At 53.6% G+C, this 27,332-nt stretch overlaps 1 protein-coding gene across 2 annotated transcripts; it reads right to left on the bottom strand.

The window, feature by feature from the left end:
• Positions 1-7,335: 7,335 nt before the first annotated feature.
• ZNF853 (zinc finger protein 853) lies at positions 7,336-13,956 on the bottom strand. 2 transcript variants are annotated; one of them, XM_088016731.1, is made up of 3 exons: positions 13,714-13,956; positions 12,840-12,962; positions 7,336-10,200 (listed from the first exon to the last, which is right to left on the bottom strand). In XM_088016731.1, the coding sequence occupies exons 2-3, from the start codon at positions 12,922-12,924 to the stop codon at positions 7,337-7,339; spliced, it is 2,949 nt and encodes a 982-aa protein (XP_087872857.1). In that variant the 5' UTR covers positions 12,925-12,962; positions 13,714-13,956; the 3' UTR covers position 7,336. The 2 variants fall into 2 exon arrangements, with proteins under 2 accessions (XP_087872857.1, XP_087872858.1); XM_088016732.1 differs by lacking the exon at positions 13,714-13,956 and adding an exon at positions 13,376-13,457.
• Between the last annotated feature and the right edge of the window lie 13,376 nt (positions 13,957-27,332).

Genomic DNA, 27,332 nt, shown 5'->3' with positions numbered 1-27,332 from the left:
TAAATGTCCATCTACCAACTTCCCCCTACCCTGCTCCTTGGCTATAAATCTTCACTTGTCCTCGCTGAATCCAGATTCTCTTCTGAGGCCTCTTTTCCCCTATTGCATTAGGCCCTGAATAAAATCTGTTTTTACTGCTTTAACTACTGTCTGGCTCTGGTTCTTTTTAGCGGTGGCACTTCTGCCATCCCCCCAAGCTGGGCACGTGGGGCTAGGAGGGAACTTTGGTGAGCACCCCTCTGTGCCAGGCTCCTTGCCAGTCCCTGGCACAAGAGCCCAGGAGGAACCCAGGAGGGCTTCCTGCAGGAGGAGACAGTTGAGCAAGTCCTGAGAGCTGAGTGGGAGTGAGCTCTGCCCAGACTAGGGGCCAGTCCCTGAAGGCAGTGGCATGCCAGCAGGTGGGTCTGTGCAGAGGCAGAGCCAGCCCCAAGCACGTGTGCTCCTATGGAGACACGGTGGGCCTCACGGAATTGCAAATGCACCCGCATGTGCTGTACGTCCCACGTTCCCCTGCCCCTGCTGGTGAGCCACAGGAAGGTTGACACAGAATGAGCTTCACGACAATCACTGGGGTGGTGGTGGGGCTGACATCATCCCCTTGGAGGGCCAAGCAGGAACTAGTAAACTCATTTCCATGACTACATCGTTATAGGCCCCCAAACTGTTACAGATATATAACAGGGACATGGAAGGTGTATTAATGCAAAAGTCTGTGTATTGGGGGACACCATTTGATTTCTTACTTTTCTTTTAAATGTATTTTTAAATTAGTTACTTCTTCTCCGGGTGGATTTGGGAAATCTGTCCAAATTGAATTCTGCAATGAGCAGCAGGAAAGCCCAGTGAAGCAACAGTTGATACAAACCAAGGTGTTACTGTACTCAGGGGAGAGGCGTCCCAATGGGGGTAGTCCCGGGCTGCTCCGGCAGCTGCCCAAGGTCATGGACAACCTCCCCTCACTGCCTCTCCCACCTCAGCCCGTTCCTTCCTTCCCCTGCCCTGACTGAGCCACTCAGCAGCCTCCTAAGCCACACTGCTTGGGCAAGAGGCAGAAATAATCAGGGCTCAGATTAAATGGCCTTGTTCAAATTTGATTTGTTTATATATTTACTTATTGTGCCATTGCTTGTTTACTTATTCCTAAAACAGATAAATAAGTTGAGAGTAAACTGGGAGGGTAAGTCAATCTTATGATCAGAGTTTGTACTGCCTGGCAGAATGTGGTAGGAAGGAGCCTAACAGATTGGGGTGGGGGCAGGGGGGAAGGCCAGAGAGAACCTGAAAAGCCTTTTATTCTGAGGTAAGGAATTCAGATTTTCTCCCGTAGGTCACATGGGACAGAGATGGTTTAAGGGGGTCCGGGGAAGGACTTTCAGTAATACCCAGCTGTTAACCTTGTCACCTTTCTTGTCGCTTCTCCTCGGCGTCCTCCGATAGCATCAAGGAGAAGGCTTCTCTGCGGGGCTGCTGGTCTCCAACGTCTCTCCCACACTTGCTCACCACCCTTTAAACAAAGACAGAGCAAGCCTTAAATTCTTCTGGAACTTCTACCAGGCAACTGGGTCTCACCATAATTTAACAATACCGTTTAGTTTCTATTGTATTTATTTTTACAGCTGCTTTCTATTTTTCTGGGGGGGGAGGGGCAGAGGGAGAGGGAGAGACAGGATCCCAGGCAGGCCATATGCCCAGCTCAGAGCCCAATGCAGGGCTCGATCCCAAAACCCCTCGATCTGGGCTGGGATGGTGACTTAGTTTGAAATAGCTTCTGGCATAAGTGACACTCCATAACTTCTAAGGCTAGATCATAAGAAGCCTTGCAGATCCCAACCCCAGGTCTCTTGGGACCCAGACCCTCTATTAAGAGATACGCAGGTCATGGGTGGAGAGGTTATGTGTAGCTGCTGTCCAGTGGACAGCCCCACTGAGCTCCCAGCTGACCATCAGTATCAACTACCAGCCTCATGATGAACCCACGTCTCAGCCCCACCAAGCCATCAGATGACATCACACGGAGCAGAAGAACCACCCAGCTGAGCCCAGGCAACCTGCGGAGCTGTGAGAAATAATAAAGCATCTGCTGTTTTTAGACATCGTTTCAGGTGGATGACTGCACAACAATAGTTAGCTGAAGCAGAGGGCATTAGGAAAAGCAGGGGACATCTAGAAGGACTCCTGGGTGGGTTTGTGTCTCAATGTCTCCAGGTAGATGGTGTTGCCAGCCACTGAAGGGAGGAATCAAGAGATGCAGGCTCGGCCAGGAAATAAGAGCTCTGTGTGGTCTTTTTTTTTTTTTTTTTTTAAGATTTTATTTATTTATTTGACAGACAGAGACACAACGAGAGAAGGAACACAAGCAGGGGGAGTGGGAGAGGGAGAAGCAGGCTTCCTGCGGAGCAGGGAGCCCGATGCGGGGTTCAATCCCAGGACCCTGGGATCCTGACCTGAGCTGAAGGCAGAGTCTCAAAGACTGAGTCACCCAGGCACCCTGAGCTCTGTGTGGTCTTATTGAGCTTTAGATTTTTGTGACATCCAAGTCTGGGAGACCAGTGAATTGTCAGGTCCAAGAGGGAAGGCTGGGTGGAGGCTGATGTCACAGGCTGGGATGGAGTCGCCTGGGGACCCTACCAGATCCTACCTGCAGGGGAGTATCCTAAAGGGCAGCTATGCCCTTCTACCATCTGGGGGGCTCACAATTCATTTCTACAATATCTAAATTTTTTTAACATTGGAATCGTAGAAAGCCTTATCTCAGAAAATCCAACCAGAGGAAAGAATTTGTGTTTGACACTTTCTTGCTTTAGATGCAACAAACATATTCGAAGGGCCTAAGGTGTGCTGGGCCCATTTGCCCCTTTGCCAGTACTATTTCGCCTATTGAGTTTGACACACAATAACCCAGAACAATAAACACTCTTGCTCCCATTTCGCAGGCAAGGAAAGTTGTCACAAAGTAACTGGTGGCTGGAATTCCAATCCCCAAGTCGTCCTGGGAGGTAAGTTGCTATTTCCTAAAAGATACCAAGCTGACTCAAAGGAAGCAAAGACCAATAATAAGAGTCAGGCTCTTTTCTGTTTTATAGATTTGATTTTATCTCATTCCCTGGGGATTTTCCATTTTAGAGAATCCTGGGCTTAGCCAGCCAGCTCCTGACACAACACAAGTACAGCCCAAGGGCCAGCCGAGAAAGATATTTGCCTAATCGCTAAGAAAGCAACATGACACCCTGCTGTTCTGCGGTTATGGTGACTAACACATCACCAAGGGGCAGGAAGGATTTCACACCAGGGTCCCTCCGGCTAGCACTAGTCCCCAAGGTACGTAAGACCTGGAGCCCTTTCCCGATGCCCTCACAAAAACAACCGGATCCCTATCTTTTGCAAACCCTTGCAGATATGCTCATTATATGAAAAATTAAGACCGGTTGTACTCTTAGTCATTTTGTGAGCTTTTAAAAAAAAAAAATTCACATTGTATTTTTTTCACTTGATGAGCCAGCCTTGAGTCTGGACTCCTTTACAAGATTCCCACCCATTAAGAAACTTCTTTTCTTAGTGCCCAAGTCTCTACGCTTTCCTTTCATGTCTCCCAACACACATGATTTAGCCTAACTGGCTGTCAGCTCGTCACAGAGGAGTGATCGAAACGCTGAAAAGCAGAGTCCCCCACAGTGAGCAAGGGCACAGGTGAATGCGTGAACGTGATGACCACTGACTCTAGTCTAAGAACTGCTGGATGCGGCTTGAAATACAGCTAGCAGGTGGAGGGGGAGCCCTTGCCGGGACGGGGGGAGATGAGGAGCCTAGCTCCCTGCTACACAGCCCTGGGCCGTGGCGTGTCATGTGTCTGCCACCGGGATTCCCCCGTTCCTGACACGGGACGCCAAGTCTGGGACGCACTGGCCCTGGGAGCTGTGAATGGGGATGAGCCATGGGTGGCTTCCCGGCTGCAGAGACAGGGGCTCAGGATGCAGGTTCGCCGGGGTGGGGAGTACAGGCAGGGGCCCTAGGCACTCTGGCTGGGGCGGGTGGGTGGGCAGTGCGGCTTCTGGACCCAGCCACCCCATGGCCCGAACTAAGGTTCTGCCCATGACGTTTGTTCAAAACAAAAGTACAGGAGTGAAGGATGGCTCAGGCACCGTGGCTCCCATCACTTTTGGGCACGGAGGAGGGTGCCCATTCCTGTCTCTGCTGCCCAGACTGTTGCTAGGGATGGGGGTGGAGAGTGGCCAGGATTGGGGACTGAGCTGGTTTGTGGTTCGGTGGCAAAAACAAGGTGGGGGGAGTTGGGTGATGAGGGCAGGGATCAGGGGTGAGCAGCCCCCACCCCAAGGTGGGGGAGGATAAAGCCTGACTCATGGGGCCACACTTGGCTGGGCTTCCAGACTCAGGAGTTATTGGGGGTGGGGGGTGGACACAGAGGGCAGGCCTGCTTAGTCTTAGATGCCTATCGGAATGGAGAAGCCTAATAAAGGAGACAGGGATGCTGAGAAGTTCTGGGGAGAAGTCAGGGCGGTAAACAGGAGGAATTTGGGAGTCTGGGGCCAATAGGTTCCACAAAATCTAGCCCCTAGCTCTCTCTTTCATTCCACCACCTGTCTCCTGTAACACCTACCGCCCAGCCATCTGGAAACTCTCACCGTTCCTGATCACATCCGGCTCTCTCTGGCTCTGATCCATTGCACCATGTGACTTCTGTCTGGACCGCCTTCCCCTCTAGTCCCTCTTGTGCTCACCTTTATGGCTCAGCAAGACTACTTCTGTGAGGCCACTTGGCTCCACCATGTCAGGGTCAGGTGCTCTGTCCCCCCGCAGCCTGTCCCACTGTATGACCATTTATGTGTGTGTCTCTCATGTCTCTCTCCTACTGAACTGTGAGCTCTTCAGCAATGCCTGTCAACACCTGGGACAAACCCCACCCAACACATGGCCTTCACCTACCAACAGGCTTGGCCTACCCACCTGGACTGGGCCCCTGCCCTGGGTTCCGCGGAAGCAGATTGCAGAATGTTACTCAAGGAAAGCGCCAGGGGAGGCTGGTAGGAGCAGGGGTGCAGACCAGGGAGGGGTGGGGAGGAAGGAGAGGGTCTCGGGCAAAGCCCTACAGAGGCAAGGGGCCTTCTACCTCATCGCGGAGCTCCTCTGGAGCAGAAGTGGTGCCTCAGACTCATGCCAACGTGAGGAAGGGAGCCGGGCTTTCACAACTCTTCAGAGGTGGGGCCCACGTCCTCTTCTCTGCGAGTGTGGAAGATGGAAGAGCCGCAGGGGCTGCTGGGGGAAGCCAAGCAGGGTGGGGGGAGCCCACGTGTCTGCAAAAGGATCCACCCAAGATGTGGGCAGAGAATCAACGTTTGCTCAGGCCACTCCTTGCCCCACACCCCGCATGGATTCCACTCGGGGAAGGACGCTGATGCCAGAAGGCCTGGGGGGGGGGTCACCCTATGGCCCCTACTGCTGCAGTGGGCACTCATCTCCCCCACCATCCCCGGACCCCCTTGCCTTCAGCACCTCTGCTGCTCCAGGAGGCCCGTCTAATGGGATGACCCGGACCTGCACCCCTGAGGGGTCAGAGCCCCATTTGAAAGATCTGATACCCCATCGCCTCGGTGAATGGTTACTCAGGGAAATGGCTCTGGCCCATCGGTGGGGGGATGGGGGAGTGAGGAAATCACCATTGTACACAAATACTGTAAACAGTGGCAGAGGAAGGGAAAAGCTGTCCTTAGGAGATGCCCAAACTGGCCTCCTCAAGCATCTACCCTCAGGTCCCCATCCCTCCCAGCAGGGTTTTATTGAATAGGCCCATCCTAGGCCACCGGACTCAGGTTACAAGGAAGAGTCTGGGGGAGGAGCACTGAGCATGGGATTGAATATGAAGTCCCTTGCTCTAGAGCGACCAGGAAAATATTCTGCCGAAATGAAACTGGTGGCAAGACACAAAATCCAGCCGTGCAGAGACAAGACAATGTATTTCTTCATTTAAATTTATTTTTCAATTTTTGTTTCTCACTTAACCAACACATTTGTAAAATGTTGCAGGCTGTGTTAGTAAAGGAGAAGCAGGGAGCAAAGAGAGGGGGGCAGCATCGAAGCAGCCGCACATGGGAAGTCAAGAGCAGGAAGCAAGCACTTGGGGCAGAAGGGGCAGGCAGCCTCCTCCACTGTCCTGCCTTCCCACAGGCATTAACATTGCCAATGCTCAGACAGACCCCCAGACAATTTTGTAAACGTTGTAAAAAGCATTTCTGTTGCCTCCAAACTTTGTCCCCCAACTTCTCCCTCTGACCCCACCAGTGATGAGGCCGGATCTGCTCGGGCCAGCACCCTGCATAGCCCGGCCCAGGAGAACCCTGCCCCTGGGTCTCAAGGCCCCAACCCCACAGCTTTAGTCCCTGGACAAGCAAAAGAGAAGCCCAGAGATGGCAGATCCCAGGGAGGTCAGGGCGGGCTGAGCTCAGAGCTCCTTCCCCAAGGGGAACACTCCACTGGACTGTGGAGAGCATTCTCGGAATGCCCTCTGCTTCAGCCGCAGGCTTCTGCTCAAGAGGACACTGCCAGGCCACCGTGGGCGCGGGACCTTGGCAGCAAAGAGGGCGAGAGCCTGCCTCCCACACTCACTGGAACCCTGGGTTCCCCAGGAGGGAAGGTTTAGCCTCGACCCAGGGAAGGGCTTCCTGGCATTTGTGCACTGACCCAGGGGACACTCTGACCCTGTGCTTATGAACACAAACATTTTAATCAGGATGATATCCACCCTGAGGCATTTTCATTCTAGAAAGTACTTTCAAGGCAAATGCCATTGACGACAATTTAACGCCTTGATCGGTTTTCTACAAAGTGCAGATACATTTCCTTTTTCCCCCATTTTTTTTTCCTTGAAGAAATTTTCACCAGGACCAAATCCTATTCGTGTGCGTTTTACCACATATATTTGATTCCCTGGTTAGTGTTCGATGCGTGTCTGATGTCACCAACTGTCACACGTGTCACTGGCAGTTTTCTCCTGTGGCTCTCTCACTTCTGCCAAGTCCAGTTTTCCGGGGAAAGGGCTTTGGCAGGCTCCTCACGGATCGGTACCCAGGAACAAATCTGCGCGGCGCGCTGTTCCTAGGGATGCGCGACACCTGGGCTGCCTGGCCCCGGCGGCTTTCCTCTCATGGCGCGAGGAGCGTCTCCGAGGGTCCGTGTGTGAACGTGGCCTCCCCTCCGCTTAGCAGGGAGAGCGCGGGAAGCCCGGCCCCGCGGCCACGGAACGAGGCGGGAGGAGCCCGCGCCCTCCCCGCCCCCACCCCCCCCCCCCCCCGCTCCGTGCCCGCCCGTGCCCGCCCGGTCCCGGTCACGGCGCCTGCTCGGAGCGCGGTGGGCCGCCGGTGGCCGCGCGCGAGCCGCGGAGCAGGCCCAGGCCTCGCGAGCGGCCGGCGCCGTGCAGCTGGCGCTCGTGGCGGCGGATCTGCACCTTGTGGCGGAAGCGCTCGCCGCAGTCCTCGCAGACGTAGGGCCGCTCGCCCGAGTGCGTGCGCCGGTGGCGCAGGAGGTTGGACGAGACGCTGAAGCGCTTGCCGCAGTCGCCGCAGGCGTAGGGCCGCTCGCCCGTGTGCGTGCGCTGGTGCTGCACGAGCGCCGAGCTCTCGCTGAAGCGCTTGGCGCAGTAGGAGCAGGCGTAGGGCTTCTCGCCCGTGTGGATGCGCTGGTGCGTCACCAGGTTGGAGTGCTGCGAGAAGCCCTTGCCGCACTCGCCGCAGCGGTGCGGCCGCTCGCCCGTGTGCGTGGCCTGGTGCCGCACCAGGTCCGTGCTGCGGCTGAAGCCCTTGCCGCACTCCCCGCAGATGGTCGGCCGGTCCCGCGCGCGCCGCCGCCGCCGCTGCTTGGCCGGAGTCAGCGCCGCGCTGCCCGCGGGGCCCGGGATGGCCACCACCGCGGGCGCCGCCACGGCCGGCAACACCATGAGCTCCTGCAGCACCACGTAGCCCGGGGGGGCCACCACGACCGCGGCTGGAGCGCCCGGGGCCGGAGTCCCGCCGCCCCCTGCGGCGGGCACCAGCTCCAGCTGCAGCTCCGGCTGCACGGGAGTCAGCTCCAGCTGCACCTCCTGCTGCTGGGCTCCCAGATCCACCGGGGTCAGCTCCAGCTGCACCTCCTGCTGCTGCTCCAGCTGCTGCTGCTGCTGCTGCTCCAGCTGCTGCTCCAGCTGCTGCAGCTGCTCCTGCAGTTTGAGCTGCAGCTGCCGCTGTTCCTGTTGTCTCTCCAGCTCCTGCCGCTGCTGCTCCAGTTCCTGCTCCGTCCCCAGGTCCACCGGCATGAGCTCCAGCTCCACCTCTTCCTCCTCCTCTGGCTCCAATGGATGGGGCTGCTGCTGCTGTTGCAACTGTTCTTGCTGCTGCTGCTGCTGCAACAGCTGCTGCTGCTGTAACTGTTGCTGCTGCTGCAGCTGCTGCTGTAACTGTTGCTGCTGCAGCTGCAGCATCTGTAACTGTTCTTCTTGCTTCTGCTGTTCCTGCTGCAGCTGCTGCAACTGGTCCTGATGTTGCTGCTGCTGCTGCAACTGGTTCTGCTGTTGCTGCTGTAACTGTTCCTCCTCCTCCTGCTGCTGCTGTAACTGGTCCTGCTGTAGGTGCTGCTGCTGTAACTGTTCCTCCTCCTGCTGCTGCTGTAACTGGTCCTGCTGCAGGTGCTGCTGCTGCTGCTGTAACTGGTCCTGCTGCAGGTGCTGCTGCTGCTGCTGTAACTGTCCCTGCTGCAGGTCCTGCTGCTGCTGCTGTAACTGGTCCTGCCGCAGGTGCTGCTGCTGCTGTAACTGCTCCTGCTGCAGGTGCTGCTGCTGCTGCTGTAACTGGCCCTGCTGCAGGTGCTGCTGCTGCTGCTGTAACTGGTCCTGCTGCAGGTGCTGCTGCTGCTGCTGCTGCTGTAACTGGTCCTGCCGCAGGTGCTGCTGCTGCTGCTGCTGCTGCTGCTGTAACTGGTCCTGCCGCAGGTGCTGCTGCTGTTGTAACTGGTCCTGCTGCAGGTGCTGCTGCTGCTGTAACTGGTCCTGCCGCAGGTGCTGCTGCTGCTGCTGTAACTGGTCCTGCTGCAGGTGCTGCTGCTGCTGTAACTGGTCCTGCTGCAGGTGCTGCTGCTGCTGCTGCTGCTGTAACTGGTCCTGCTGCAGGTGCTGCTGCTGCTGCTGCTGTATCTGTTCCTGCCGCAGATGCTGCTGCTGCTGTAACTGTTCCTGCTGCAGGTGCTGCTGCTGCTGCTGTAACTGTTCCTGCCGCAGATGCTGCTGCTGTAACTGTTCCTGCCACAGGTGCTGCTGCTGCTGTAACTGTTCCTGCCGCAGGTGCTGCTGCTGTAACTGTTCCTGCCGCAGGTGCTGCTGCTGCTGCTGTAACTGGTCCTGCTGCAGCTGCTGTGACTGGTCCTGCTGCAGGTGCTGCAGCTGCTGTGACTGGTCCTGCTGCAGGTGCTGCTGCTGCTGTGACTGGTCCTGCTGCAAGTGCTGCTGCTGCAGCTGCTGTGACTGTTCCTGCTGCAGGTGCTGCAGCTGCTGTGACTGGTTCTGCTGCAGGTGCTGCTGCTGCTGTAACTGTTCCTGGTGCAGGTGCTGCTGCTTCTGCTGCTGTAACTGGTTCTGCTGCAGGTCCTGCTGCTGCTGTAACTGGTCCTGCTGCAGGTGCTGCAGCTGCTGTAACTGTTCCTGCTGCAGGTCCTGCTGCTGCTGTTGCTGTAACTGTCCCTGCTGCAGGTCCTGCTGCTGCTGCTGTAACTGGTCCTGCTGCAGGTCCTGCTGCTGCTGCTGCTGCTGCTGTAACTGGTCCTGCTGTTGTAACAGTTTCTGCTGTTGCTGCCACCGTTGTTGCTCCTGCACTTGCTGCTCCTGTGTTTGTTCCTGCCCTTGCACCAGCTGCAGCTGTGGTCTCAGCTGCTCACGGGGCACAGGGTGGGGTGTTCCCTGCAGGTCCTTGTTTTGTTGAGGCAGCTGGCCTTGCCCATCTTGCTGCTGCAATTCTAGCTGCTGTCCTGATGGCTGGCTTTGTGTTTGCTGCTCTGGCTGCAGCTCTCGCTGCTGTTCTGACTGTTGCAGTTGCAACTCCTGCTGTCCGGGCTGTGCTTCCTCGGCGAGCTCCCCGGCCCCCATCGGGGCTGAGCTTGTTGGCTGCGGTGGGCTGCCGTTCTCCTGAGCCTCTTCTTCCTCTTGACTCTCACCCGCACCGCTGCCACCTGTAGTGGAAATGGCAGGAAGCCAGGAGAGAAAGATCTACAGGCAGCTCTCGGGGTCAGGCCCCCACGCCCTCCCCGCTTACCCTGTCCCACGGACAGCCACTCTAGGACACACTGGTGAGCTCTCAGCAGGGACCCAAAAGCACTGGGTCAATTGGCCATGGCAGCGTGGCAGAAACTGAAATGCCCAGAGGTGTGGGGCTGGCTTAGAAATGTGCCCGAAGGACTGCGGGTCGCATCACTCTGGACCCTGGCTCTCCCACCTCTCCTCTGGGCCTTCCTCCACACAGCCTCCATGCTTAGATCTTGGCAGTGACAAGAGTCTGGGTGTCTGGGGCTCCCCAACACCATTCTCCGAGAAGTCTCTGGGACTTAATTACCATCCAGTGGGAATCAGCGAACAAGCCACTCGGACAGCTAAGCCACAAGCCCATGCTGAACTCTGACCTCAGTTAGGGTCACACCTTAAATAAGGGAGAACTTGCCTTCTCTGTAAATAATAAAGAATCTCTGTAAAGCTGCCTGAAGTATTACCACAGGTGGTTTCTAAAAGTCCCTGAAGTGTCAGAGAGAGCACGAGGTTTCCAGCAGGAAGTCCTCAGATCAGGCCCTAATTCTACCACTTAGCTGCTGTCAGCCTCCTACAGCCTCAGAGGCCTCCCTGTCAGTAACAGCCTCAGGATACCCACACCTCCAGCTTCATGGGTGAAGCCTCTAGAACGAGGCAGGTGCTTGACAAATCCCTCTCCCTCTGGGTTAGGAAATTAGTTTGCAAACTGACGAACAGTTTGGAAATACCGAGGACACAACTAGCCCTGTGTGAAACAGCCTCGAGACGGGACGTGTTGGAGACTGTTAGTCTGGAACGGAAAGGACTAACTCCACAGGCCCACGTCAGCACGGTGACCGGCCAGTTAAGTGACCTCTGGGAACCTGAGTTTCCCTGTCTGCAAAAGGGACACAGCGACCCTTCTCAGGGACACAACGAGAATTCGAGGGGTACAGGTGCAGCTCAGCGTTGTGCAGGTGTAGAGTAACCCCTGCCACCTATGCGTCACTCCATTGTTACGTGTCACTCTGCACAACAGCCTCGTGTCGTTTCTTGTTTCGAGCATTTATACTGTGTTCTCAGAAAGTCCAAAGAGGCTTGCTCCATTCCCAAGTCTGATTTCAACATTTGTTCTTCCTACTGCCTCATATTTTCTTTCTTTCTTTCTTTTTTTTAAGATTTTATTTCTCAGAGAGAGAGAGAGAGAGAGAGAGCACAAGCAGGGGGAGTGGTAGGCAGAGGGAGAGGCACGCTCCCTGTGGAGCAAGGAGCCCGATGCGGGACTTGATCCCAGGGCAGACGCTTAACTGACTGAGCCCCCCAGGTGTCCCCAGCCTCATATTTTCAATTTTATAATGGAAAGCAGGGATTTTATTTATAAAATTTTGCTTTTTGGCCACTTTTCCAGGAGTATATTGATCTAATAAAAGCAAGGGATATCTCCATGTAAATCATTTCCTTTCAGAAAACTATTCCTAATAACGTTTGCTTAGGCTAATGGACAGGTATTTTTCACATACACACTAGCCAGGAGTATGTGCCTGGTGAGCAAAGGCAGCCATGCAAACCTGTCCTCTGTCCCCCAAGCAGGTCTGAGCCACTCCAGCCTCCCGCCACCTCTGAGAGCAGCAGGGACACATCATGCCTCTGTTTGAGTCCTCACATTTCTAGCCCAACACTTGGCCGTGTGGCCAGTCCTGGCTTCTTGCAGCCACGTCAGCATTTTTAACAATGATGTTTTAGTAAACATTAAGTTCACCTGATGTGTATACGCTTGCAAGGCTTTTCTCGGTCAAATATTTGAGCCGGAAGACCCCTCATTTCATCCACACATCCCCACCCAACCCCTCCAATTTCCTTGGTTCTTTTCATGTTGTTCAACCCTGAGCCAGCCCTCACTTAGTGCCCTCAAAGGACAGAGAGGGAAACTGGCTCCCAGGAGCATGACCACCATTCGAAGTTGGCCCAGAGTGGGTTCCAGAGGGAGAAGGCATCTTGGAAGCTTCTACAGGGCCACATTTGGCTCTGGGCAAAAGGGGAGAAAGATGGATGGAAGCAGAGGTCAGGAAAAGTGGACAAGGTCAGAGAAGGCCACAGGAAAAAGAGAAGCCAGGGGGCCAATGCCTGGGGCACAAGGGAGAGAGCCCCTGATTTCAATCTGAGAACTTGAGTCTGGAGCCCGGGACAGGTAGGAGGGCAGTGGAGACTACCTGACCACTGGGGACACCGCAGCAGCTCCCAGCCAGCACACATCCGGGGTCCAGGGCATGGGCTGGGAATGTCTGCACTGTCGGGAGCCTGTCACCAGCAAAACCACAGCCTGACGGAGCCGCCTCAGAAAATCCTGAGGCAAACCTGCCAGTGTTACTCCAGGCAGCTGAAGTCAGTTGGCATGAGTGGTTGCAGCCTGCCCCCCCCACACCCGGAAACCACCAAGTGAGCGCCCTTGCAGACAGCAGGCTGCCCCTCACCCTACACCCCCCTCTCTCTCGGCCACAGCAGGCCCGGGGCTCTGTCAAAAGGTCCTCCAGGGGGCCTGAGGACTATCTCCTGCTTTAGGTCAGAGCCACACCCCTCTCAAGCCCCTCACCTGAGAGGGTGCCAGGCCCTGGGCCCCCATCTTCAAGACACCGAAGCTCCAGCACGAAGGTCTCAGTGGCTGCCCCCAGCTCCATCCTGGCGTTCACACCAAGATCCCGGGGGGGCAGCTGTGCTGAGAGGAATGAGGAAGCTGTTCAGGTGAGCAGGAGTGCTGTGAGGCCCCAGCCCCGTGGCACTGACTGCCAGAGAGCCCTCCATCTCCACCCAGGCTGGAAAGGAGGACGGTGCAATCCATAGCTGGGGAAGGGAGGTGCAGGGCTGCCTGGAGGCTCAGCTCCCAGGGCCCATTCATTTGCCCCCCCCCCACCCCCAGAGGCAGACCTTCCTGTCCCAACTTTGCAGGGCCCACACTCAGCCCCAGGCTTAGGGGCTGCTGGTGCATCTGCTCCTCACTGAGAGCCGACATGGGAACCAGCCTTCACTGGGGAGCTGGAGTCCCACAAGGGACGTTTGAGGAAGTTTGCGGGAAAAGAGAGACACCTCACATTCCACCGCCCCCTTCAAAGCACTGACAAGTGTGTTCACCTCCCTGGTTTCTTGCCTCCCAGAGCGCTGTTGGGGTTCATCCAGCCTTCCAAGGCCACAAGCAGGCCACAGGTTCCAGATGCCACCTCAGCTCCCTAGGAAGGCAGGTTTCCAGAGCACAACCCATGGAACCAGCTCCAGCCCAGGGGCTCCTGAAGTCCGGAAGGTTCCCCACCTCTTTCCTGCATCCACTCTGGCCCCTGCAGAGGTGTCCCCACATCTAGTCCTGCCTCCCCTCCTAGCAGGATAACTCCAGCTCCCCTTTGCAGAATCCAGTCCAGAAGCCCTCCAGAGAATGGTCCCCCCCCCACCCCGCCCCACCTCCCCGGTGGGCCCACCTGGTGCAGCATTTCCTGCTCCTTACAGCGGCCTCTGCGCTAGGGGAGGTGTGGTCAGCAGCGGCGGGAGAGTGCAGGCCGCTAGCTCCTTCCTGAGGCGCCTCCATCCAGAAAGAGCCGGGGAGGCGCTGGGCCACCGGGGGCCCTTCTGGGCACTGCGGCGGGCCTGTCGCTGTCAGGGCTGTCGAGGTTGCCCTGGGCCAAAAAAGGGGCAGAAGGGAGTTCGCGAGCAGAAGTTGGTGTCGGCGGCCCGGGGAGGGGGCTGGGGGCCGGCCGGGGCGGGGGTCCGGCCCGAGGTCCGCTGGTGGGGGGGGCGGGCGACACCGTTCTCGGCCCAGCTGGAGGGGGGGGGTGCAGCCCGGGTCCGGCCGGGGTCCGCCGGCGGCCACAGGTGCCCGGAGCCGGCGGGCGGGGAGCGGCCCGCGCCGGGGTCCCGTTGGCTCGCCCGCCCGCCCGAGCGTGTGTCCGGCCGGCAGCGGGCAGCGGGCGGCGGGCCGGGCCGGGGGCGGGGGCGGCGGGGCCGGCACAGGAAGTCCCCCCGGCATCCGCATCCTGTCCCCCGCCCGCCACCCGCGCGCCCCGCGCCCCGGCCCCCGCGCCGCCGCCGCCGCCGCTCTAGGCCGCCGCGAGCTCGGTGGGCTTAACCCTTCCCCGCCCGGCCGCTCACCCGCGGGGTGGCGACTGTCGCTGCCCCGGGGGCGGGGGGCGGCGGGCGGCGGGCGGCGGGCGAGGCTCCCGGCCCGGGCCCTGCCGCTCCCCGGGGGGCCGGTGCAGCCCCGGGCCGCCCCCCTGGCCCGGGTCCAAGCTGTGGTTCATTAGCACTCCATTGGAGGACACTCACCTAAAGAGGAGGCCCCAATCCGCCCCCCAGCGGACCCAAAAGAGGCCGATGCCTCCGCCCGTCGAATCCCTCCTCCTGGAGCCTGGGATGGTGAAGGCAGGGCTGGGGGCGGGCGCGGAGTTTGTGCGCGCTTGGACAGTGGGCTGGAACCCCAAAGGACCAGATGGGGCCGTGGGAGCCACCCTCGTTAACTGAAGGGTTAGCCTGGCTCGCTTCCTCTGTGCACAAGGCCTGCGGTCAGGCCCCCCCTCCGCCGCCCCCAACCGCTGCCCTCCCCAGGTCCCCACCCCAGTAGCCATGTGCAGAGGCGTCCCTGGACAGGCCAAGCTGACCCCTGCCTGGGTCAGGGGTCTCCTTCTCAGGGAGGCCTTACCTGACCATCTTGATATCCCATCACTTTGCTGCACTGTCTGAACCTGGAGAGTTCACATTAAAATTGGGATACTCCAATTCTCTTGAAAAATCCCAAGATCTGGCCTTGGAGAGCTGTTCCTGGGCTAGAGTATGGGAATGCCTCACTGGAGGTGGGCACAGCCCTCATGCGGTCACAGTCCTCTTCTGTCACTGTCTCCATCCTGGTCTGGCTGCCCTGCCTTGTTCCATTTTTTGATACTTCCTGGCCCCACAGGCTGTGGAGTTTAGGACTTCTCCTCTAGCCCTCTGAAAAGCTTACGCTCTGGCTGGCAGCTTCACCCCCAGACTAGAAGCTCCAGGCGGCAGAGGACTGCCTCTGCCTCTGCCTCATCGGGGGAACCAGGGCAGCAAGAGCCTAGCTCTGGAGGCAGAAAAATCTGGATTCACAATGGCCTCTTCCAGTTGGGTAATGAGGTAAATTATTCCCTTTCATCTGTGGAATAGGGACAGCACTCTGCTAGCCAGGAGTTTAAGGAAAAGCGAGCATCTCCCCTCTGGCCAGCTAGGTGTGCACCTTCCCTCCCTCGGGAGGGCTGGGAACAAAGCTATCTCTGCCTCGTCCTTCCTCCGGGGAGACCTCGTGCCCAGAGGATCCAGAGGATCCACTCACTCCTTGAATCTTTAACTTCTGTCTCTGCTGGCTTCTTTCCAAGAGCATTTGCTCATTCTTCCCGCTCTCCCATCCTAAAAACATGCAACCCCTTCTCTCTCCTGCCCTCGGTGGCCAAACTGCCTAGAAAGATGCCCCATAGCAGTTCTGTCCATATCTCCATCTCCTTGTCCCTCCCCCTTCTCCAACTTGGCCTCGGCCCCATCACTCCACCCAGACAGCTCCCTCCACTGTCACCAGTGACCTCCATGTCACGCAGTCTCATGCTATTCCACCTCTAGGCAGCTTTGGACAGTTCTCCGGTGGCTGATGAGAGGGACCACCCTTGGTTCCCCCTTCCTCTCGGTCTGCCTCCTCTCTGACTCCTTAGCAGGTACATTGCTCACCTTTACATCATCAAAACCTGCATAAGGTGTCTTCCCAAATTAACGGTTCTATCCTGGAGAGTATTTTTCCTGTCCATGACCATGACTGAGCACCTCACAAACAACAGCCACCCCTTTTCCTCCTCTTTCTCCCTTTAATTTTTTCTTTTTTTTAAGAAAGAGAGCGAGAGCGAGCAGAGGGGCTGGGGAGGGGCAGAGGGAGAGAAAAAATCCCAAGCAGGCTCCATGCCCAGGGTGGAGCCTGACATGGGACTCAGTATCATGACCCTAAGATCGTGACCTGAACTGCAATCAAGAGTCAGACACTCAACTGACTGAGCCACCCAGGAGCCCCTCTCCCTTTAATTTTTTGTCCAGGCAATATGCATACTGAATTGAATAAGTCAAATTGTTCTACGAGGCTTTAGCAACAACAAAAATCTCTCCTTGCTTCTGAGTCCCGTCCCATTTCTTCTGATATTTTTTTTTTTTGCCATGTTTCTAAATAATACGCTTAATGCTATTATTTGGTTTTTCCATTTTATGTAGTATCTATGGACATCCCACTCTGGAAGATGCAGATTTAACTCTTTAAGCCACACATACACATGTCTTCTTCCTGCCTATAATAATTTGTTCTTTATCCAGTTTTCTGGGATAGAGCTTCTACACCCTTGGAATTTCTCCAGTAATAGGAATGTCTGTTATTCAGGGGGCGAGGGGGCTGGATTAGCTTCAGGATGGGGGCTGGTGATACTAGAAATACCAACCATGTGAGTACAGGGTTGGGGCTCTGAGCCAGGTGATATCAACCCAATCTCTGGGGCTAGAGATTGAGGTCAGTCACATGGCCAATGATTCAATCGATCATCCCTATGCAATGAAACACCAGTGAAAACTATGGGCACCATGATTCAGGTGAGCTTCCTGGTTGGTGATAGACTCTCCATGTCCAGAAAGAGGACAGAGAAGCTCTACATTCAGGACTCTTCCTAGACCTTGGATCTCTTCAGGGACCATGGCTGGTCCTGCTTTGTATCCCTTGTAGTAAAACTGTCCTTGTAAGTATAGCACTTTCTTGAATTCTGTGAGTTGATCTAGTTAATGATCCGACCTGAGTAGGTCCAAGGAATCCCTGAATTTGTAGCCAGTTGGTCAGAAGTGCCGGGGGCCTGGAGACTCCCAGATTTGCAGATGGTGTCTACGTGGGGGCAGTCTTCCTGGGCGTGATGCCCTTATCTTGTGGAGTCTGTACCAACTCTGGTGGTCAGCTACAGAAGTCCAGGACAGGGCCACACCTCTCCACAGTTTCATCACAGTCAGGGGTAAATCCACATGTACTGTTCCCATGAGCACATCTCTGTATATATTTTTCCCCGCTGAGCCCAGTAAAAGGATTTGTATTAGTTCCCTTTTTTTTTTTTTTAAGATTTTATTTATTTGACAGAGAGAGACACAGCGAGAGAGGGAGCACAAGCAGGGGGAGTGGGAGAGGGAGAAGCAGGCTTCCCGCCGAGCAGGGAGCCCGATGCGGGGCTCGATGCGGGGCTCGATGCGGGGCTCGATGCGGGGCTCGATGCGGGGCTCGATGCGGGGCTCGATGCGGGGCTCGATCCCAGGACCCTGGGATCATGACCTGAGCCAAAGGCAGACGCTTAACCACTGAGCCACCCAGGCGCCCCTATTAGTTCCCTTCTTGTACAACTCTTAGTTCTTCCTAGAATTAATCTCTCCTCCTCTCTTTTTTTTTTCTTTTGAAAATTTGCTTTGATTCAGTCTTAGAATCTCCTGAAAAGTCTTTCTGCATCCTCCTTTGGCTCTCTAAATGCCTGTGAACCCAAATTTCCACCTGGTCAAACACGTCAGAAAATCTGTTTCATTTTGTTTCCAGACATCCTTTCTGGAGCCTCCTTCCTTTGGACCCAAACTGGGCAGTTGGCCCAATGGAGTGCTGTGTCAGCCTGGGACTCTGGTGTCATCATCTGGGACTCTGTGTCTCTTGCTCTCTCTCTCTCCTGCATCAGTCTGTTTCCTCACATGGCATCTCTCTCCTTCGGAAGTCCTAATAGAGACACTTAGCGCTCACCAAATATTCCAAGTCTCCCTCCTTGGTGCTTCCCATTAGCAGAATCTAGCCAGAGGCCAGCTGGTAAGGGAGCCCGGGGAAATGTCATTTCCCATCTTCCAGCCTCGAGCACTGGAGCATATGGAAGGATGGGGATTGAGTCAAAAGGCAACAGGCAAAGAGCTTGCACATCTGGTGAGGGTAGAGCAAGCCTCCTGCCAGACCATGTTGGAAATGCAGACATTTCTGAGCTAAGGCAAGGATGGGAATGCTGTGTGGCTAGCGTTGATCATCCTGACCTTCATTCCAGGGAGCACATTCTTCAGTGGTCTTCCTGAGAAAGAGCGTATGGCAAGGAAAATTTGGGGGACACTCATGTCTAAAAAGTTTTTTTTTAAAGATTTTATTTATTTATTCATGAGAGACGGAGAGAGAGAGAGAGAAGCAGAGGGAGAAGCAGGCTCCCCGCCGAGCAGGGAGCCCGATGCGGGACTCGATCCCAGGACCCTGGGATCACGACCTGAGCCGAAGGCAGACGCTTAACCATCTGAGCCACCCAGGCGCCCACGTCTAAAAAGTTTTTATTTGGGGCGCCTGGGTGGCTCAGTCGGTTGAGCATCTGCCTTCAGCTCAGGTCATTATTCCAGGGTCCTGGGATTGAGCCCCACATCCGGCTCCTTGCTCACCAGGGAGTCTGCTTCTCCCTCTCCCTCTGCACCTCCCCCTGCTTGTGCTCTCTCACTGTCAAATGAATAAATAAAATCTTTAAAAAAAAATTAAACGTTTTTATTCTTACATGTGACCGAGCATGGATTCTAGAATGGCAATGGCTTCTCCTCAGATTTTAAAGACACCCTCTCATTGTCTTTTGGCCTCCAGTGTGGCTATCTAGGATGTCCCATGCCATTTTGATACGGGATCCTTTCTGTGTGACTGGTATTCTGCCTCTGGAAGCTTGTAAATCTTTTTTTTTTTTTTAACCTGGATTCTGAAGGTCCATGATGACAGGCACTCAGGTAGCCACTTCAGTCAGGAGACTCATGCTTTTATGTTTGAGAAATGAATTTGACTTATTTATTTCATAGTGTCCCCTTCCATTTTCTCTTTTCTGCTTTTCTAGAATTTTGAGTATTCGGATGTTGGACCTTCTGTTCTGATCCTCTAATGTCCATTGTGCTTTCTCTTTCATTTTCATCACTTAATCTCTTAGTTACATTTTCCTTTTTTTTAAAAGATGTTATTTATTTATTCATTTATTTATTTAAGAGAGAGAGTGAGGAGAGGAGCAGAGAGAGAGGGACAAGCTGACTCTGCACTGCGCAAGGAGCCCGTCTGACGTGGGGTTAAGTCCCACGATCCTGAGATCATGCCCTTAGCAGAAATCAAGAGTCTGACGCCCAACTGATGGAGCTGTCAGGCGCCCCTCTTGGTTACGCTTTCTAGAAGAGTCTCTCGTCACGGTCCTCTAACCTTTCTGCTTTTATTTCTGCAAGCCTGTCTTTAATTTCCAGAGCTTTCTTATTCTCAGACTCAGTTTTTCTCTTATACGTTCTCCTGCTGCATGATTGCAATATTTCCTCCTGTCTCCCCAAAGACAGTAAACTTTGTTCCTGCTTCCTCTATCATCATTGTTTGCTCTAGTTAATTTTTTTTTATTTTTTAAAGATTTTATTTATTTATTTGACAGAGAGAGACACAGCAAGAGAGGGAACACAAGCAGGGGGAGTGGGAGAGGGAGAAGCAGTCTTCCCGCCGAGCAGGGAGCCCGATGCGGGGCTCGATCCCAGGACCCCGGGATCATGACCTGAGCTGAAGGCAGACGCTTAATGACTGAGCCACCCAGGCGCCCTAATTTTTTTTTTAAGTGTTTACTTCATTTCTCCTGTTGGAGGATTTCCTAAGATCGCAGGTGGTGCTGGGCTGTTCGGTGACGTGCGTAGAGTGAGTCGCTCTGCAAGCAAGAGAGGGACTCCGCCATGGGGAGGGGTGTCCTCCAACATCTGGTAGTATTTTCTCTCGGGCCACTCAGTTTCTCTTGAAAGGACTCAGCTGATCTCCTGCCTGGGGAAGTAACTTGGCCCTGAGCATTCTAGGAGCCACATGGGGGGTCGAAAAGACTGGGAAAGGAGGTCTCACGTTTCGGAAAGCAGATTTCACTAAACCCCCATGGTTTCAAGAAGACCTCTTCCTGCCTCTGATTCTGCCCAGGGTTCCCAAAGTCAGAGCCTGTTTGATACCATGCTTTTGCCAGAGTAGATGGGAAGAGGGAAGGGAGGTGTGGGGATCCACTGGCCCCTTGGGATACTCTGTAGCAGTCTTTGTTTTCAGCCAACTGGGGGGGGGGGGGCGGGGATCGGGTTGTTTCTTGCTGGCTTCCCCCTCTGACAGCTTAGCTTTCAACTTTCTCTACTCTGCTAAGTCAGATCCACTAATGCATCTGTGTTCCAATTTCTAAAATTGCGTGCTTTTGATTTTTCCTCACTGAGAGAGACAGACAAGAGACAGCGAGCAAAAGAGACAGAGAGAAGAGGAGACAGAGAGGAACAGACAGTGGGTGGGGAGCTGGGGCCCCACTGGGGAGAGGAGTGTGGCAGACTTTCGCCCAGGTGGTGGCCCCTGGGGCTGCAGGAAGTTTATCTTTCCACTGGGGATGATGGCGGAGGCTTGGAATATGATCCTGGGAAGAAAGGCAGGCTGGGGAGCAGCACTGATGGCTTGGAATGCGTCTAAAGCATGCACAGTGGTAGCCTGGGGGGGGCAAAGGTGGGGCCTTGCTTCCTCAGGTCAAACCCCCTGTGTTCCCTCTCAGAGCACCAGGAACCCGTGGCCCCTGCCTGATTCCGATTTTACCGTCTGATTGGGGTCTGCCTCCCTCCCAAGACTGCCAGCTCCAAGGACAAGGAGTTGGCCGAGGTTGGTCACCCTTGTTTCCTGAGCACATTCTACAGTAGACACTCCGTAAGTATTTGTTGAATGGATTAATAAAATAATCAGACTGGGGGTGTTTTTTACACCCCCTAATATCGCAACAACAACTCAGGATAATAATCCAATCTTCACCTCTGCTCTACAGGGATGGGGCATCTGACCCGAGACGGGCAGATCATTCTCTCCCTCGCCCAGGGGTCTGGAGCAGGGGCTCACTGGAACCAGAGGTGACTGGGTGGAAGGCGCCCACAGAGGTGCCTTAGAGAGAGAATCCCCTGAGTCCCCATTGCCGCGAATCCCGGAGCCCCGGTCCCCACTCTTCCCGTGACGCGCCCTTGCGTGCTCCCACGAAAACCCTTCTTCCTGCCTAATTCACTCAAGGTTGGCCTCTGCAAACAGAGAACCCTCACAAGTGCAGAAATTGGTACTAGAAGTGGCATTTAGGCCCAGATGCCCTAGAAAAACGTGGGATTTGAAACCGGCTATTGGGCCAAGATGAGGACAAGGCAAGGAGATCTCCCCGTGTGTTCAGGATGGGGCAGCGTGTTCTGTTAAAACAACTCACCGGGGGGGCCTGAGACCACAGGTGCTCCGACATCGAGGCCCTGGACGATCACCTGAAGGGAACAGAGATGCCAGGACCACGGCATCGGATGGGTCCATTCATTCCCTTCCAGGAAGATCTCCGCGTTCCTTTGCAGGTTGAACTGGGGGCCTTGGTCGGGCTGCTCTGAGAGCATCTCAAAGCACTGGCAGCCATGGGTCAAGACCGGGGTCACCAGAAGGGAGCTCCACTTGGACTCTGAGTTTCCTGGGGTTGCCGTGACAACGGACCACACACTGGGCGGACACCGCGGAAATGAGTGTCGGAAAGTTCTGGAGGCCAGCAGTCTGAGATCAGTGTGTTGGAGGGGTTGATTCCTTCTGGGGCTGTGAGGGAGGGTCTGTTCCTTGTCTCCCTCCCAGCTTCTGGTGTTCTCGTCAGTCTGTGGTGCTCCTTGGCTTGTAGAAGCATCACCCCGATCTCTGCCTTCGTCTTCATTCGGTGTTCTCCCTGTGTGTGCGTGTCCAAATTCCCCCTCTTTATAAGGACACCTGTCCTATTGGATTTGGGCCCACCCTAATGACCTCATTTTAACCAGTGACATCTGCAATGACCCTATTTCCAAACAATGTCCTGAGGGGCTAGAACTTGAGTAACTTGAATGGGGGGGCGGGTACTGTAGGAATGGAAGGAACCACGAGGAAGCTCATCCACAAGGAGCACAATGTGGCTTCTTGGGTCAGGCTGAGTGGGAGGATTAAGTGTGGATGGGAATCTGTATTTTGGGGCTGGCTTGCCCCGAGGGCAAGGTGCAGCATTTTCCAGGGGAGTCGATGCCCACTTGAACCGAAGATAACTCTGTGCCAAGGGGCACTGCCCTTGGCCTGGACTGAGGATGGAATACAGAGACTGTGGGGCTGGAACACATTCTGTCCCTGCCCCAGTTCCCCCCTCTACTACCTCTCCTAAAGAGGCTCAGAGGACTTCCCCCTTGATTTGAGAAATGGGCTAGTGATAGAAATACCAGGATCATTAGAAAAGCACTTTATCAGCCGGGCATGGTGCCTCCAAGCCATCGGAATGAACTTCCTAGTCTGAGTAGAGTTGGAAGGACCTTCTACAGGCCGACACCAGAAGGCAGCACTAAATTTCCAGAAGCAAAGTGGGGATGCTTCGCGCGTTAGGTATTGTATGGGTGGCATGGAAATCAGGTCTCAAGCATTGGTCTGATGCTCAAATCAGTGGGCAGCCCAGAAAGAAAATACCTAATGTGTGGAAGCCGACCTTTCTGGGTCTGGAGAACAGCAGCTTGAGCCGGGTCTCCATGCTGGCTGCCGTGGACTGCCACCCGGGGCCTGGACCTCCACCTTGCATTTGGCACTGAGGGCAGAGGACAGAACCTAGGTAGGCCTGGTGGCAGAGAAAGGCTCTGTTGCAGGTTTGGTTTGCTAAGATGCTGACTCTAGGATGATAGCCTGCCAGAGCCTCATTATAAAGGGTTGGGCACTGGATGGGGGAAGGGCAGGAAGCAGGACCAAGAAGAGGAGACTCTGGATTGTGGCGTGGTCTCAGCGAAGGCCCCAGGCAACCCAGTGGGGACCTCTGAAGCCAAGAGGGTTTTCAGAGTTGTCCCAAGCTGGGGGCGTGAGAGCCAGGACTTTGTAAACCTGCATCAATCATTACACACCGGCTCCCCTGGGGCAGGGATGTGACCCGGGGTGGGGATGTGACCTGGGGCAAAGTGTTGCTCTTTAGCAGATCCAAGTCTGAAGATGGCCAGCAGATAGGGGCTGTCTGGCAACAACGCACTTGGCAGCTCAGGGGGACACATCCTTCAACCCTGAACACAGGAGGAGCATCTGGATAGTGCATCTTGGCATCCACTACGGGCTCTTGTCATCCCATCCCCAGCCAGGGGTTCCCCACCCAGGGCCTAGGTCAAGGCCACTAGAGAAAGGACTCAGGGCTCAGCAGTTAATCAATCCACACCAAGCTGGGTCATCAAGGCAACAAGCAATCAGGGTGCTATTGGGGCCCCAAGAGCAGCCCGGCCTGCGGAATCCACTGGCGAGGGCCGATGTACAATTATGTCCCCCAAAATGAAATTCATTAGCAGTCAACCTAGGTTTTATAAAATCGTATTACCAGAAAAACCCCAAGCCTGGTGCATAAGGATCTGGAATTAGTTCTCTGCCTCTCAGATAATCCCCAGGCCTGAGGAAGGAGCAAACGGCATCTGTGAGAAAGGTTTCTAAGGAGATAAAAGGGGACTCATCTCCTTCATCTGCTGATTACCACTGGAAAACTGGAAAAACCCAAAAAGTAATGACCTAAAGCCTGTGAAAAGTAAATAGCAGCGGGCAGATTGGGAAAGTCAAAAGGTGAGGAGAAACCAGTATGGCAGAGGCGGTTTCCTGTTTATCTCCTTTATCTACTGGCCTTGGGCTGAGGCCAGCTGAATTAGGGACTTGCATAGCAGGTGGAGACAGTAAAACCTTCAAGAGAAACTAGTGTTTATGGCCAGAAGACCAGGACAGTGGCCCCTGTGAGCAGGAGAGGGGGTGGAGAACCTCCCCATTCTTCTTCTTCTCCCCAGTCCTACCCTGAGCCCAGGGCCATTTAAGGAACCTCATTGTCATGGTGGGGGTGGTGGGGGGCTTGGGCACCTAACATCCTGAGAGATGGTGACCCATATTTCTGGACAGAGGAGCAAGGATAAAGCGTCCCTGCTGTGTGAAGAATGAGGGGATCCCTGTCATTTGCTACCCTCTGTCGTTTCTCTCATTACTTCACCCCAGAGGAAGCCCAATCACACAGAACTGTGCCTACAGCAGGGTCAGGGGTGTGGCGTGGGGAGGGGGGCTGACATTCCTAGAGAATCTCATCTTCCGGGTCAGAGGAATCTGGAAAAGGGAACCCGGGAGTCAGGGAGCGTGGAGGAAATTCTGGAGAGGAGGAAGCTTGAGAATGGGTTCCCCAACTTCTACATATCAACTAATACCCGTTGCAACAATGCGTTCACGGGGCACACTCAGATGTGTAGCCAAGTCTTTGAAAACTGAACTGACATGGGAACCGCTGAACACAGAAAGAGAGAGACAATCTGTGGTCTTAACCAGCTTGACCACCTGCTTTGAACAAACAAACAAAAAGCAATATTCCAACATTCTCCAGAGAATGTAACAGGACCCAGAGTCTCAAAAACAAAAAAAACAAAGCAGTTTTGCAAATGTATAGCATACAGTCCAAAATTACTCAACACACCAAGAACCGGGAAAATATGGCCAATTCATGAGGGAAGACACAGTCAGATGTTGAAATTATTGAAGACTCTACGGCAATTATTATGACTATCCTCCATGAGGTAAAGGTAAACATGCTTAAAATGAATGGAACTTGTTTTCAGCAAATAAATATAAACTGTATAAAAAAGACTTTAGAACTTCAAACAAACAAAAAAACCCCACAAAAAAAACCCAAACCGAAACAAACAAACAAAACAAAGCCAAATCATTGAATGGGCTCAATAACGGAATGGAGATGACAAACGAAAGAGTCAGTAAAGTTGAAGACAGATAAATAGAAATCACAGGGTGAAAAGGATTGAAAAAATAAAGAGCATCAGTGACCTATGGAGCATCAAAAGATCTAACATTAGTGTCATGAGACCGTAATGAAGAGGAGAAAGAGACTGGTGCAGAGAAAATATTTGAGGAAATAGTGACTGAAGACATCCTAAATTTGAGTAAAGACTTAAATTTACAGGGGCCCCTGGGTGGCTCAGTCGGTTGGGCGTCTGCCTTCTGCTCAGGTCATGATCCCGGGGTCCTGGGATCGAGTCCCATGTCGGGCTCCCTGCTCAGCGGGGAGCCTGCTTCTCCCTCTGCCTGCCACTCTCCCTGCTTGTGCTCTCTCTCTCTCTCTCTCTCTCTGTCTGACAAATAAATAAGTAAAATATTAAAAAAAAAAGACTTCAATTTACAGATTCTAGAATGTCAGAACCCCTCCCCCCAAAAAAACCTAAACACCCAAACACATCATAGTCAAACTGATGAACACCAAAGATAAGGGAAAAAAGTCTTGAGAGCAGCCAGAGAAAAACTTCACATTACAAACAGAAAGGTAACAATTCAAATAACTGAATTTCTCATCAGAAATTATGGAGGCCAGGGACACCTGGGTGGCTCAGTTGGTTAAGCGTCCGCCTTCGGCTCAGGTCATGATACCAGGGTCCTGGGATCCAGCCCCGTGTCAGGTTCCCTGCTCAGCGGGAAGCCTGCTTCTCCCTCTGCCGGCTTCTCCCCCTGCTTGTGTGCTTGCTCTCTCTCTCTCTGGCAAATAAATAAATAAAAATCTTAAAAAAAAGAAATTATGGAGGCCAGAAGACAGTGGAATAGTATTTTTTAAAAAGATTTTATTTCTAAGTAATCCCTACACCTAACATGGGGCTCGTACTTACAACCCCAAGATCAAGAGTTGCATACTCCACTGACTGAGCCAGCCAGGCACCCCAACAGTGGGACAACATTTTTAAAGTGCTCAAATAGAAGAAATATCAAACCAGGAATTCTATGTCCAGCAAAAATATCTTTCAGGAAGGAAGGTGATCGCCATTCTCAGATGAAAGAAAATTAAGAGAATCAATCACTAGCAGATCTGCTCTAAAAGAAATGCTAAAGAAAGGTCTTCAGGCAGAAGATAAATGATACCAGAGGGAAGTCTGGAACTCTAGGAATTAAGAAACAGCAACAGAAATGATAAATATATGAATAAATGTAATAGATTGATTTTCTCCTCTTAAGTTCTTTAAAATATGGATAATGTTGAAGTAAAAATTATAACATTATCTACAGGATTTTCATTATGTGTAGATGTAATACATATGACAACAATAATACAAGGCGGCAGTAAAACTGTAAGGTTTGTATACTTTGCTTGAAGTGTTAAAATCCTAACTCTAAGTAGACTGTGATAAATTAGGCACATGTAATTACAATCGCTAGAAAAACTATTTTAAAAACGCATAAAAAGGGCGCCTGGGTGGCTCAGTTGGTTAAGTGACTGCCTTCGGCTCAGGTCATGATCCTGGAGTCCCGGGATCGAGTCCCGCATCGGACTCCCTGCTCGGCGGGGAGTCTGCTTCTCCCTCTGACCCTCTGACCCTCCTCCCTCTCATGCTCTCTATCTCTCACTCTCTCTCTCAAATAAATAAAAAAATCTTAAAAAAAAACGCATAAAAAACAAAAACAAAAAGCTGAGCTCTTGCCAAAACATCAAAGGATAAATTCAACATGGAAGACTAAGGAATTGTGTTTCTATCGCCCCAGGAAGAAACCCTGCATTTCTCGTTCTCCCCTTCCCATCCAAAAGTCAGCCCCTTTATAAAAACAATAAAAAAATTGGCAAAAGGGCAACCCTCTTGTGAGTTTTATGTTCTGTGGATCTGACCTCAGTAAAAAAAAAAAAAAAAAAAAAAAATTAATGCAACAATTAGGAGGGTGCCTTGGGGAATCTTGAAGGTATTGGACAAGTGCCCCCAGTGAGCAGAAACAGCCGACCAAGGAACCCTTCCACCGCCAAGCACGTGCATCAATGAAATGATGTCCATGAGGTCTGCTGGTCCTGTCATTTACCAAACTATCCCTGCAAAACCAAGTCTCTAGTGACACCAAGTGCCCGTTGTGGGGTGGCCTGGGGCTTTCCCCCAGGGCCTCTGTCTAAAAGGAAGGCTTGACACTAGTTTCTTTGTTTGCAAGTCACATCACATTTTTTCCCCTCCATTATCTGTGGTGTATTGGGCAGTTATGATGATTACTGAGCCAATTCTTTTTTTTTTAAAGATTTTATTTATT

Source organism: Eumetopias jubatus, unplaced genomic scaffold, assembly GCF_037043125.1.
Source record: "Eumetopias jubatus isolate StellerSeaLion01/CBP00866 unplaced genomic scaffold, mEumJub1_p1.0 scaffold_12, whole genome shotgun sequence".
In the NCBI taxonomy this organism is placed as follows: domain Eukaryota; kingdom Metazoa; phylum Chordata; class Mammalia; order Carnivora; family Otariidae; genus Eumetopias; species Eumetopias jubatus.
The sequence above is the reverse complement of the archived record's forward strand: the minus strand, read 5'-3'. Positions and strand labels throughout refer to the sequence as shown.